Source organism: Phocoena sinus, chromosome 8 (assembly GCF_008692025.1).
Source record: "Phocoena sinus isolate mPhoSin1 chromosome 8, mPhoSin1.pri, whole genome shotgun sequence".
Taxonomy (NCBI): domain Eukaryota; kingdom Metazoa; phylum Chordata; class Mammalia; order Artiodactyla; family Phocoenidae; genus Phocoena; species Phocoena sinus.
In genome coordinates, this window is record NC_045770.1 from 41,367,674 (window position 1) to 41,382,099 (window position 14,426).

Consider the following 14,426-nt stretch of genomic DNA (forward strand, 5'->3'; position numbering starts at 1 on the left):
TTTCCAGCCAGGCATCCCTTCGCTCCAGCTCGTGTCTGTTCAGTCTTCCCTCCCTTTTACTCAAGTTCCTCAAACCTGCCTGGAATTCTTTTTTTTTTTTTTTTTTTTTTTTTGCGGTACGCGGGCCTCTCACTGTTGTGGCCTCTCCCGTTGTAGAGCACAGGCTCCGGACGCGCAGGCTCAGCGGCCACAGCTCACGGGTACAGCCGCTCCGCGGCATGTGGGATCCTCCCGGACCGGGGCACGAACCCGCGTGCTCTGCATCGGCAGGCGGACTCCCAACCACTGCACCACCAGGGAAGCCTTGGAATTCAATTTTATAAAAGTCAAGACCTGAAACTCTTTTTTTCCAAGTAACAGTCATATTAACTCAAAGATCCGAATCTGTTTCTCATGAATGCTGTTGCCTAATTAGCAGAGCTGTCCATCGAAACGTGACTCAATTTGGGGATCAAAGTTTTCTTTCCTATTACTGATGGTGGCACCAGTTAGCAAAGTCTTCACAACCTATGGTGTATCCAAGGACCGTGATCTGAGACACTTGTCTAAGTCCCCACAAATCTGCCAGTTCCCTGAGGCTTGTAAATGAACACTGCATACGTACAAGGGATGCCAAAGACCTCAGAGAGCCTTAATCTAGATACAGGACTGCAGACTCCCCAACTGAGGGCAAAATAATTTTTTTTTTCACTCCCTTTTATTCCAGGGAAGTAACAATCCCCATATTTATCTGTCAGAAGGCTGACATTAAGCAGGAATAGGATTTGGAGCTACTTAAGTATTTCAAGGGAATAAACTCTGGGACCCTCAAAATAACCCCTTGATGCTGTTTTCTGAAGAATGCTGTGCAAAACCAACTTTGATGAGAATTCTGTCCAAACACTCAGAGTTGAGAAAACAATAACTTCCTCCACTTTCATTCTGTTGGAAGTTTTGTTATTGTTTTGTTCTTTTTTTGCTAATGGATTTGATTTCAAATATTCATAAAGCCTTTAAAATACAAAGAATCTGGAGTGAGAGGCAACTTTGGATTTCTTCCTTTTTTATTTTATATCATTTTATTATTGTTAATAATATATATTTGCATCTGTTTCTATATATATGCACACAAGCACTTTTTGAAAATGTTAACAATACCACCACACCTCCCTAATTAGTTACTCATTTTGTAGGGTGTTTTGTTAAGGGTAAGTGAAATAGAGTCTTAGAAAATATTCCACATTAGTTCGGTGGTTTTCAACAGGGGCATTTTTTACCCCAGGGGATGCTTGACAATGTCTGGAGGTATTTTGGCTGTCACAACTAGGGGAAGGGGCACTACTGGCATCTCGTAGAAGCCCAGAAATGTTGCTAAACATCGTATAATGCCTAGCACAGCTCCCAAAACAAAGACTGATCCAGTCCAAAATGTCGAAAGTATTGAAGTTGAGAAACTCTGAAATCGGTACTTACATTCACAAGAGCATTCAAATCTGCAATGTCCCCCTCTGCACCCCGCCACCCCCAGTTCACACTTATGAGTTGATCAAATGGAGAAATGCACAATCTCCCCAGTGACACAATGACAGTGCAGAAAAGTTCCCTTTGTCCTTGTTCATGTGAAGCACATTCACAGGGATGCAAAGGTCACTGCTGAATTTAAATAACCTCCTGTGATAAATCTACATGAGGCCGATTTGTTCTACTGGACTCGTTGGATTAAATGAACACAATTTAATGTTCTATAGGACAAGGCCTCCTTTCATGGCTGAAAGAAGGAGCAAGGGTGATTTACAGTTTCATACGTACTTATTCGCTACATTATCTGCTTTGTGCCTGGACTTATGAATAACAACTCATCATCCCGCGGTCATTTCTACCCATTCAGGAGAATTTAACTTTCCATTAGGAAGGAACAAAGAACAAGAGCCTGTAACAAGAGATTTCTGCAATGTTCACTTGAAAGAAAAATCATCAATATTTGTCCCCGTGTCCTTCACCTTGTGTGTTTTTTTCTTTGTAATCTCTGATGTTATAACATAAAGCCAAGTCTCCTTCTGTTTTCCAGGAAAAGGTAGTTTGTTAAGCAGATTATCCCCAAACAGAGCTGGGCATCAACGGAAGGCTTAGCTTACTTATGATACCAGATTATTTTTAAGCACCGCTCTCTTATGAGCCATTGCTTTTTTTATAATGATAAACTAATATCAAATGTTTGTTGATTCATTAAAGTATTTTGGAATTCCATTTAGCAACAGTTTCTGCTTAATGTTATATATTTGGAAACAAGAGAAGTGTATCCAAACATTAATATAACCCAGAATTTTTATTAACCACAAGTCTTAGGTATCACAATGTTTCTGCTCATGGACCATTAAAGAGACAGGATTTTCATTTTTCTCTACTTCATAAAACAACGTATAAGCAAGGGTATGAAAGTTGATTCTGGGGGTGGGTACAGAGAGCACTTTGCATTCATGGTCAAATTTCAAAACCCCAGCACCGTAAGTCAAGAGTATACACCTGAAACTAACACAACGTTGTAAATCAACTACACTCCAATAAAATTTAAAATAAAAGAGTGTACGGATCAATTACAAACTTGGCTACCTTGTCCTCAGGTCATCGCTCAGCACTGTGTTACCTCCCTCTTTCGTTTCTCTTTGGATACTGAAGTCTAGAGTCTTGCTAACCTAGATTTCAGGGGAGCAATGTCAGCATCACATAGGAACTTGTTAGAAATGCAAATGATTGAGCTCCACCCCAGGAATCCTTAGTCTAACAAGCCTGCCAGTTGATCATCATCACTGCTGAAATGTGGTCTAGATTTTTCTCTCTCTGTTACTCCTCCAGGTAACACTTACCGGCTTCGTCTTATACCGTACACTGAAAGGCAAGCTGGTATTATTTATTTATTTGTTCGTTTGTTTATTTTTGGCCACGCAATGCAGCAGGCTGGATCTTAGTTCCCCAACCAGGGATCGAACCCATGCATGCCCCTTGCAGTGGAACCAGAAAGCATGGAGTCAACCACTGGACCGCCAGGGAAGTCCCAAGCTGCTATTATTTAGAGTTGGTTAAAGAACCAATGACATCCAATATTATAATAAGTTATTCCTCCTCTTTGTATAGGGAAAAATGTCTAAGCCAAAGGGAATCAATTGTTAAGGTTAGGCTTTGAGGTATTCCTACAGCACTTTTGAAGAGGTCCACTTTCTGTCAGCTCCCCTGAGAAGAGGAGAGGGCAGCAAGTCTTCCTACACATAAGTATGCTTTGGTCAGGTTAATCCCAAGAGGCTCACACAAAGTGAAAGCAAGCTGAGCTTCACCTCCGCTCAAATTTAGGTGGCAATGCCAGCGGCCAGAGCATGGACCAAAGGGAGACCTCCCAACTAAAGGAAGGAATTTAGAAAGCCCATGCCCTGGCTAGTCAACCATTAAAAGGTCTGGATTAAATAAGGCTCACTTCCAGAAACACAGGCTATCAATACAGCATTCCCTAATCCTGGATCTATGTTTAACAGAGGCAAAGGAAAGAATAAAGGGATCTATCTTAGGTATGTTTTTTCCCTCTAAAAAGTTATTTTTTTAGGCCTCTCAGAAGGAAGATATAAGACCCAAGGCTTTTAAAAATCTAAATATCATCAAACAAGAATAAAAGAGATGTGAACAGTTGCTACTTCTAATGTCTTCCAACACTCCAGACATTTATGAGTCTTTTAAAATTCCTTTTCTAATGACATAAAGCCTCTCCAACTAGCTCAAGTAGCAACGGATGGGTTTTCAAGGTCAGCTTAACTTGTTCATAGTCCCTGGGTAATTTTCTCACTTCTCTCTTTGCAGACTGACCCATTCTTCAGGGCCCAGTTCAGGGGTCTGCAAAGTCCTCACACCATCCTCTCCTACTCCAGCTGGCAATGAACTCTGCCCCACCCAGACATGTTATCCTGTTCACAGCTCATATTCCACAGAGTTTGACCATTTATTTTTTACAAACTGCCTTACATTTTTGCTAAAGTGCGTAGTATGTGTGATGGTCCTATTTTTCCCATGACAATAAATGCCCTGAATGCAGTAATGTCTTATACTTCCGTTCTATCACCCATCGCACCAATACCTGGGGTCTAGAATAGCAGTGGCACACAGTAGTGCACAATACCCTTTATAAAACCCCGTGGAAGGTTCCAGTGCTACACACCGATTAGGAAGGAAAGACATCACCGCCTTTTAAGTATGTCTCGTTTGCAGCAACATGGCTATACCTAGAGATTATCATACTAAGTGAAATAAGTCAGAGAAAGACAAATATCATATATCACTTATATGTGGAATCTTTAAAAAATGATACAAATGAACTTATTTACAAAACAGAAACAGACACATAAACATAGAAAACAAACTTATGGTTACGAAAGGGGAAAGGGGGGATAAATTAGGAGTTTGGGATTAACAGATACACATTACTATACATAAAACAGATAAATAACAGGGTCCTACTGTATAGCACAAGGAACTATATTCAATATCTTGTAATAACTTATGATGGAAAGGAATCTGAAAAAGAATATGTGTGTGTGTGTGTGTGTGTGTGTGTGTGTGTGTGTGTGTAACTGAATCACTTTGCTGTACACCTGAAACTAAGACAACATTTTAAATCAACTATACTTCAAAAAAAAGACAGTGGGGTTCGGGAAAAGTATGCTTGCAACTCACACAAACTTGACTCTAGTGGGGAAGACAGGATGATTAATAACAATCAAAACAACAGGGGCTTCCCTGGTGGCGCAGTGGTTGGGAGTCTGCCTGCCAATGCAGGGGACACGGGTTCGAGCCCTGGTCCGGGAGGATCCCACATGCCGCGGAGCAACTAGGCCCGTGAGCCACAACTACTGAGCCTGCACGTCTGGAGCCTGTGCTCCGCAACAAGAGAGGCCGCGACAGTGAGAGGCCCGTGCACCGCGATGAAGAGTGGCTCCCGCTTGCCACAACTAGAGAAAGCCTTCGCACAGAAACGAAGACCCAACACAGCAAAAATAAATAAATAAATAAATAAATAAGCCAAGCATTTGAAGCCCTTATTAAAAAAAATAAATATAATAATAAAAACAACAATATTTATCGAGTGCTCCACTAAATGCTGGCATGCTGGCACTATGCCAAATGGTTCCCATACTGGAGACACGACTACGATAAACATTCTGAAATCCTAGAGGAACTTCCCACACCTGCTCCCCAATTCAGCCTGGATGACCACTCAGCAGCCAGCTTGGATTCCGTTACAAGTGCTGGAAGGAAGCATTTAAGTCCCTGCTCACCCAGAGGGACAGGTGAGCACCAGCCTGCTGGGTGTCTCCTGCTCAGAACACGTGGGTAGGACTCCGTTACTGACTAGCTAAAGCAGGCGCATGCAGGAAGCTGCCTTTGATTAAAATCACCTGTTCTGCCTGGAATTAATCAAGCAGTTCTCTGTACAGGCCAGAAAGGACCTCAGAGCATTACAGCTTTTGTTTTCCTTCTTAAGCCACAGGAATTACCAAAGAAAGTCCACAGACTACTGACTCTAAGTGATTTTAGGTCTGGTAGGAAAAAAGAAAACAACTCTTTAGGTAGAGAACAGAGTGTTCATTAAAGAAATCTCTCTTCCTTTCTGGGTCCCGGACAACTGTTATCTGCTGCAAGCTGTGGACCCTAAGTACTGACGTTATTCGAGTTCGCATCAATCATGTTAATCTTTATTTATTATGTAGCACATTGCCAAAGCAAGATGGAACTCTATAAATTTCAGCTCTACCATAGAGGAAGGAATGAAAGATCAGTTTACCAGAGTCCACAACCAGTTGAAAAAATCTAAAGCATAAATATTACCCAAATATACCAGTTAGGTATACCTCCCCCTTCATTCCTGAAAAATGTTACATTAACATAACTATTGCAGACAAAGGACTTTAGAGAGAGACAGGACGTATGCCAAAAATTAAACCATCTTTTTGGAGAGCTTGTTGAATCGGATGGAAACTGCTCCATAGGCAGCATTATATTTAGAGCAACAGTCTTAACAAGGGTTACACCAGGCTCATGGTTCTGCGAATCTCAATAGAAATAAGAAGAGTAATAACATGATTCTTCTAGAACTTTGTACTTCACCAATGGCCTTCAAACACATCATGAATTCAGACTTCTTGAGCAACTCGTATGAAGTAAGCAATGTCATTTTCATTTTCTAGATAAGAATCTGAGGAGATTAACTGATGTGACTGTAATCAGAGTTACAGCAATCAGGATGGGGTATCAACTTCCTTTGCAGTTTCACTGTGCCAGGCACCGTGGTAAGCATTTTACAAGAGGACCGCTTTATGCCTTGCAACTATCCTTTCTCACTAAAAACCGAAGTTCAGAGAGGTTCAGTAACCTGCCCAAGCTCACAGAGCCCGGAGTGTCTGATTTAGTCTATGTTTTCCCTGCTGTGGTTGATGGTGTTTCCCAGTTAGAAGTGCAGAGCAAGGGTTTGAAAACCAGGACTTCTAATCCCAACTGCTACCCTCCTCCATGAAACACTCCCTAACTACCGCTCTTGCCCATCCCATATTAAGTGAAACTCCTCTACCATAGTCGATTATTGCAAACCTTCACTCTACTTTCACTCTGTCATAAATATTTGTCAGTTTAGTAATTTCACGTACGTTGGGTCCCTGATAGGCTTGGGCCATCTCTTAAGTTTATAACTCTCTCTATAAGATCCTGTTTGGAAACTAGTAGGCACAATAAATGTTTGGTGAATGACTAAATGGATAAACAAAATCCAGTGTTTTCTTATCGTGTGTCTGAGAATTACAAAGTGTGCTATATGTTCCTTTTAGACTATTAGAAAAGTTGGTCTAAAATGTCATTCCTGGCACAAATCCTTTTTAAAAATCTACAGCTAGGACAGAGAAATTATAAATATGATTAAAGCTGTTATGTAATACAGTCCAAATTTCGATAATACAGGAATTTCTGAAAATCCAAGGGCAAACTTTTCAAAGCTTGATAAAAGACAGCTTTAGTTACATGAGTCTCCATGTTCTTCTCTGCAAATACTGCATGGTCTATGGTCTTCACTTCCAGTCCAAATTCTTCCCTGTGACATTTATTCTTTCTTTAATTTCAGGCATGAGTGGAGGAAGAGACCAGTTGACATTGCCCTGTGCAGTGTCTTTTATAAAAGAGGGTGCTGGGTTCACTCTTACTGGCTCAAGTGCCAATGGAATCAACAGGGAGGATTCGGAATATGACTGGGGTGTTTCAGGCTCCACAGGGGCTGTGAAGTGTGAAGACGTCTATGCCCTCAACTTCTTTCCTGTGACTTTTTTGTCTTTGTTCTTTTTCCTCTTGACCTTCTCAAGTATCTGAATTCATTTCTCTGTCACCATATTACACAGAGCTCTTGGCTACAGTGAGAAAGTGAACCAGGAGGGTGGGGGTCCTCCCGTGCTTGGGAGGCTCCCCGTACTTAAGGGGGTGCTGAAAGGATGGACGTGGCTCCGGTTCTCTGAGTCTTCTCCTTCAAGTTCAAGGACGCCTGACTCAGACACTGATAGCTGATGACCACTCTCTGTCTTCTAATGAAATTAAAGTCAGATCCTGATTCAACACTATTCAAATGCTAAACTCTGCTTAACAAAATGACTGACCCACTCATAATTAGAAAAAAATCAATAGCTTCAGAAAAACCCTTGGCATTCTCTTTAACTTATGTTAATGGGAACCTGGCATTTATAAAACGCTTGGTGTCAGTTATATGTTTCTACTTGAACAAACATGAGAAGGAGAAATAACTATTAACTCGATCAGTACTTTGTTAGGAAAGCGGGGCATGTCCCAGCCAACAAACATCAATCACCTAGCTTAACTTTTGACCAATATCAACTCACCCAGAGTGAGATAGCTATAGTATCTTCTAATTCTTCTAAATTTCATTTAATTAAAACTCTATCCATCACAACTCTCACTGAGTGTTTTACCTGCTTGTTCAGATCTAAAAGAGACAAGTCACAAGAAAGCAACAAACTTCTGAGATTTACTCTGCAAAGCATTTTTTTCCAGTGTATGTACTTGTCTCAGAACGCATTCAACCAAACTCCACAACTGTCCTTTCTGGTCCTCAGTCAACAAGTTAAGTTTTCGGTGCACTCTCTAGAAACTTTTTGAGCAAAAACCAAGAAAATTAAAATGTGTATGTTTTATGTAAAGATTTAGATACTGGAAGTTCTACTAAACATTGACATTTCATTGATGGGTAGTACAGAAATCACAAAACATCTGGGGCTTAAAGTTAAGGCTCTAAGGAGATTATTTATGGCATGCTGGCCTAAGGCCAAGCAAGGGAGAAGTTCCTAGAAAGAGAAGTGAGACAAAGCCAGCTACCCATAGAACCCAGCATGGCCCACGTTACTCTCTCCCAAGATAGAGAAAGGGGGCAGCTGGCTCTCGGCTTAGGAACCACGTTTTACAATTATGAGTAAAGCAAATCTAAGGCTTCCTGTGAAAGCCTCTGATTTCTATTAGATCACTTCACCTCAATGTCAGTTGAAATTAAAACATACCAAACCAGGCAGGTAAAACGCTCACCTTTTCAAGCAATTCCCAGAAAGGAGGATGCTGTTCTCCACACAATAAAATAAATAAGAGGGTACAGCAAGTGTCAGACTCATGAATTTAAAAGGTGAACTAACAACTAGAAACAGTCGTACGAGCATTCCCTTACCTGTTTTGATGTTGATGGCAAAAAAGTTCTGAGGATTCCCACTTGTAATCCTGTATGTCAGTTTTTCACTGGAACTAGAGTCAGGGTCCTCAGCCTGGATCTGAATGACAGATACATCCTTCGGAGAGTTTTCCATGACAACAGGATAATAAATAGGTTCAGAGGTCAGCGGGGCATTGTCATTCACATCTTCAATTTCAATGTAGACCTCAATCGTGGAATAGAGTGGAACAACGCCCCGATCTGTGGCGTACACAGTCAGCCAGTATGACCCTGTTGTCTCTCGATCAAGAATGTCTGCAGTAGAGATGACTCCTAAGAGAAAGCAGGGAAAGTGTAACTGCTATAGCAAAACAGGAAGACATTAAGTCAATCACCCCAAACTGAGGCCGGCTGTGCTAAGTGATCTTGGCATACGAAAAAAAAAAAAATTCATCACACAAAATTAAATGAAAGTGTTTCTCTTTACATCAGAACACTATTTTCTGCAAAACTGTACTAACCAGTTCTTCTGCCATTTGAGAAGTATAATTATATTCACAAATACTTTATTTGAGTTTCGGGGATAGACGTATCTACACACACACACCCCCACACACACACGAGACAGTTGGGAGCAATGGGAAGAGAGTGGGCCAGAGGTCAAAACACTTCCCATGATGCATGGGAAATCAGTGCACTATCACATCAAAATTGCCATTTGACCTGATATCGAATTGATTTCCTATACGACAAAGAGCTTTCCCGGGATACATTATTTTGTCCATTCACAAAAATGAAAAACACCTTTAAAATATTCTTTTGCCTGTTAGGATAGAAACTATTTTGCATGCAAAAGTACAAACCTCCTTGATACTATTTCTCTACAAATCTAATGTCACAATTATTCCAAAAGAATCAGAGAAGAAGCCGTAAGCCATACCAACATACCTTCTGAATGAGCTCTAGCCCCCTCAAGAACTCTACAGAGTGCACTAAATAAACTCTAAGCCGCTTTGAGGGATACTCAGGGACAATCATTTTAAATTAGGAGCAGAAAAATGCCCAGTCTGCTGCCTTCCACCTTTCCCGTTTCATGGTTGAAACAAGTACCAACCAGGAAGTCAAACATCTGACAGAAAAGCCAAAGAGAAAATGTTGTGCTCTTGAATATCTTTACAGCCCTCACCCAACCACCAAGGCTATAGAAACTTACTACAGGAACTGTTAAGTACTTTCCACTGTGATGGGAAAACTCTGGAATTCAGCTTATAAAATCTCTAAAAGTAGTCAGGATACACCTGGAAGGCGTGTAATTCATGTAAACCTTTATACCCTAAAAAAGATCCATGGAAGGAGTCAAGAAGCACTTCTCCAGTTCTGACCTGAATCTTATATCCTCTGTACTCCTGTTGGATTCGGCACATAATTTGGCCTGTAGATCTTGCATAAGCAAACTGCCAAGTATAGCACCTGGGAGGGAGGAGGGCATCTTTCCAGAAACAGGCCAGAAAAGTGAAGGTTGCCTGTAATTCAGAACAGCTATACGATTCAAAGGGAGATCGCCCAACTGATGCTGAAGTTTCAGTTCTAAAGTTATCCACCAAAGAACTCTGTAAGCTTTATAATTCTCTCTTATAATGAGGGCATCAAGTCTCAGATGTGAGTACGTAACTTGTCCAAGGTCACACAGCTAGTTGCAGAAGAACCCGGATCTGTCTTCCTCGAATGTTCCAGTTTCAACCCAGACTCCATGACTTACTACCTCTTTGACCGTGTACAAGGTGTTTGAACCAAGCAAGCCTAGTTCTATCACCCATATCTCAGTGCTGTGGTGGCAATCATGTAATTAAATGTATGCCGAGAGTTTGGCAAAATGCTTGCAACACAGTAGATGCTGAGTATATGTTAAATCAGTATGAATCAAAAGCAACACCCAAAGCCTTGTAAATAGTAACCACCCCCCAAAGCAAGGAACAATTTTGAGAGGAGAGAAGTTTGCGATGGAAAGTCTTGTTAGATATTTTTTTCTCCTCTGGTCATGCTGTATATTGTTGCTTGATCTTTGTGACTTGCCCATGATACCTTTTCATGAAAATATCTGGCCTGTTTGGGGAACAGCAAAGTCAGTCCGCTAAAAAGAGAACTTAAGAAGGAACAAAATCAAAGAAGTTAGGTCAGCTTTGTCTGTACCTCGCCTGACCACATACCATGCACACACGCACTTGTGAGCACGCGCACACACACACACACACACACACACACACACACACAGATTTGTAGTCACAGAATTGCTCTGGGATCCCTGGAAGTCACTTAAATCCCTTTTCTTGGACCTGTCAAACTGGGACAGGCTCTGGACCTTACAGGCTTTGGACATTAAATGATTTTGAGAAGTCCTTAGATGAAAGGCATCCACTAATGCAAATTAAAATATATGGGTGGAATTTTACTCTATTTTTTAATGAAACATCAGATACGTCCTCTAGAAATTAAAATTCTCTCTCATTAAGATAAAATATGTCTATGGCTATATTTACTCATTAAGTAGAAGTGCAAATGAGTATCTTGGAGCATAAGTGTTCAGGCTTTGCTCTCATGATCCAAAAATTTGAGGACAAAATGAAAAGAAGGACTACGAAATGTGTTGACAATTATTATAAGATTCATCCAAGGCTCCATATTAACTATATTAAACAACCAATGCCTAGTGATAGCATTTTCTCACTTTCTTCAGTGCTTCACAGCTAATTATGATCCACGTGGTCACAATTAAAAATGTAAATCCACATGAGCTTTTCTATCAAGCAAAAACTCACTTCTGAGGTTGCCCAAAGACTGCCAAAATCATGTCATAAGCCCATAGCTTTGTAACAACTACCATACATTCTTTATTACTTTTTTTCAATTAAGGCATAATTGACATACAATAAACTATACACATTTAAAGTAAACAATCTGTGTGACTTCCCTGGTGGTCCAGTGGGTTAAGACTCCACGCTCCCAATGCTGGGGGCCAGGTTCAGCCCCTGGTCAGGGAACTAGGCCCGCATGCACGCAGCAACAAAGAGCGTGCTGCAACTAAAAGATCCCGTGTGCCGCACTGAAGATACGGCATGCCGCAACTAAGACCCGGTGCAGCCAAAATAAATAAATAAAATAAATTAAAAAAAAATAAAATCCTCTACAATTTCTCTAAAAGAATTTAAAAATAAGCCATTTGTGAGTTTTGACACCCGTGAAACCATCACCACCAAGATAAAAAATGTGACCATGACCTCCGAAAGTATTCACCTTCCCATTTTTAATCTAATTAAAATGCTCTCAAATTTTCCCTACCCACAGACAACCAGATTAGCTTTGTCACTACAGACTAATTAGCATTTTCTAGAATTTTACAGAAACGGAATGATACAGTATGTGCTCTTTTTCTCTGGCTTCTTTCACCCAGAATAATTATTTCTGATTCATCCATGTTGTTGTACATTTAAAAATACAACAGACCTTCCAATTTATGAGTAGTATTCCATGGCACACGTATAGCACAATTTGTTTTTAACCATTGACTTGTTGGACATTTAGGTTGCTTTCAGTTTTTTAGATATTATCTAAGTATCTAAGAAACCTTTGCCTATCCAAGGTCACAAAGATTTTTCTCCTGTGTTTTCTTCCAGAAGTTTAAAGTCTTAGGTTTTACATTTATACCTATGATGAATTTTGAGTTAATGTTTGTATATGGTACAAGCTATGGACCTAAGCTCATTTTTCATATGTGGATGTTCATTGTGCCAGCCCCATTTGTTGAAAAAAAACTATCTTCTCTCCACTGAATTGCCTTTGCATCTTTGTTGAAAATCAATTGACCATATAAGTATGGGTCTACATTTGGACTCTCCATTCTGTTTCATTGATCTATTTGTCTATTTTTATATCAATATCACACTTTCTTAATAACGCTTCATAATTAGTCTTGAAGTCAGGAAGTATCAGTCTTGCAATTTTGCTCTTCTTTTCCAAAGTTGTTTGGGTTATTCCAAATCCTTTGTGTTTCCATATGAAGCACAGAATCAGCTTTAGAATCCATATGAAATTTAGAAAAACCTATTCGGATTTTTACTGGGATTATAATGACTCTATAAATCATTTTGGAAAGAACTGACATCTTAAAAACTTTGAGTCTACTGATCCATGAAAATGGTGTATCTCTTTATTAATTTATGTTTTCTTGTATTTCTCTAAGCAATGCTGTATAGTTTCAGAACACAGATCCAGCACATCTTTTGTCAAATTTATCCCTAAGCATTTCACATTTTGATATTATTAGAAATGGCATTATTATTTTAATTTCAATTGTTTGTTATTAGTATATAAAATACTACTGATTTGGGGCTTCCTTGGTGGCGCAGTGGTTGAGATGCAGGGGATACGGGTTCGTGCCCCGGTCCGGGAAGATCCCACATGCCCCGCGGAGCGGCTGGGCCCGTGAGCCATGGCCGCTGAGCCTGCGCGTCCGGAGCCTGTGCTCCGCAACGGGAGAGGCCACACAGTGAGAGGTCCGCGTACCGCAAAAAAAAAAAAAAAAGAAAAATACAACTGATTTTTGTATATTGATCTTGTATGTTGCAACCTTGTTATACTCTCTTATTAGTTATTACAGGGTTTTTACAAATTCCATAGTGTTTTCTACATAGATGATCATATTATCTCCAAATAGGGACAGTTTTACAACCACTACCATCACCTACACATTCATGACTGTTTAATCATTGTGTGCTGGGATTATGATAGGTGCAATAAATGCATTCATCATTACCTTTTTTAAACCTATCATTCATTCAGCAAGTATTTCTTAGTGCCAAGCACTCATGAGGTAGTTACTACTTTTATCGCCATATTACAGGTAAGGAAAGAGATTTAAGTTAAGTAACTTATGAATGATGACTCAGCCAGTAAACAGAAGATCCCATTCTCAAACACTGGTCTGTCAAACTTGAGACTGGTTGCTCACCAAAACAACATTATTTTCTCTTTTTTTTAACATCTTTATTGGAGTATAATTGCTTTACAATGGTGTGTTAGTTTCTGCTTTATAACAAAGTGAATCAGCTATACATATACATATATCCCCATATCTCATTATTGTCTTTTTAATCTATATAGACATCAGAGTCACATAGTATTTTATGTCCAAAGAAATTCTTTTTTCCCCTCTGTTAGAGAAGTGTCATTAATTGGGCAAACAGTGTTGAGTTAATATGATACTTTCTTATTTGACTTCTCCAAATTGACTGTAGAAATCATAAAAAGGTACTTCTTGGTATTTCTTTGTAGAATATAAAAACACAATCACAACAGTACTGATTCTCTGCAAAGAGAGTCTTTTTTTTATTTATCAAAATATGCAGAACATAAATGTTTGTGACATATTCGTAGTCCGTTACCTAACACAGTCCCGGAGTGTTTATCCCCAGAAAAGAGTCTCCTTCCATCTGCCTGTTAGAGAAAGTACATTCTACAAGGAGAGTATCTGGCTGCTTAATCACTGTGGTCTCACTGCATACAACAGTGCCTGGCATGTAGCAGACGCTCAAAAAATGTTCATGTATGAATTTAAATCCTCACACTGAATCAGCAGTAGGTTAGTTTACATCACAGATGAGATAAGTCAGCCTCATTAAATCAGATCTGGAAGGGACTTCGAAGATCAATAGGTATAACCAAACCC

At 39.9% G+C, this 14,426-nt stretch overlaps 1 protein-coding gene across 11 annotated transcripts in view; it reads right to left on the minus strand.

Moving 5' to 3' along the window:
* The window catches only part of FAT3 (FAT atypical cadherin 3), a 708,211-nt gene that overhangs the window by 383,394 nt on the left and 310,391 nt on the right, over nt 1-14,426 (minus strand). For all 11 annotated transcript variants that reach the window (XR_004351132.1, XR_004351131.1, XM_032640647.1 and 8 more), the window contains exon 4: nt 8,723-9,037. Coding sequence is in view for 9 of the 11 variants with exons in the window: in XM_032640647.1 (XP_032496538.1) it covers nt 8,723-9,037 (315 nt within the window). In the remaining 2 variants the exon portion in view is untranslated. The remainder of the gene's footprint in view (nt 1-8,722; nt 9,038-14,426) is intronic.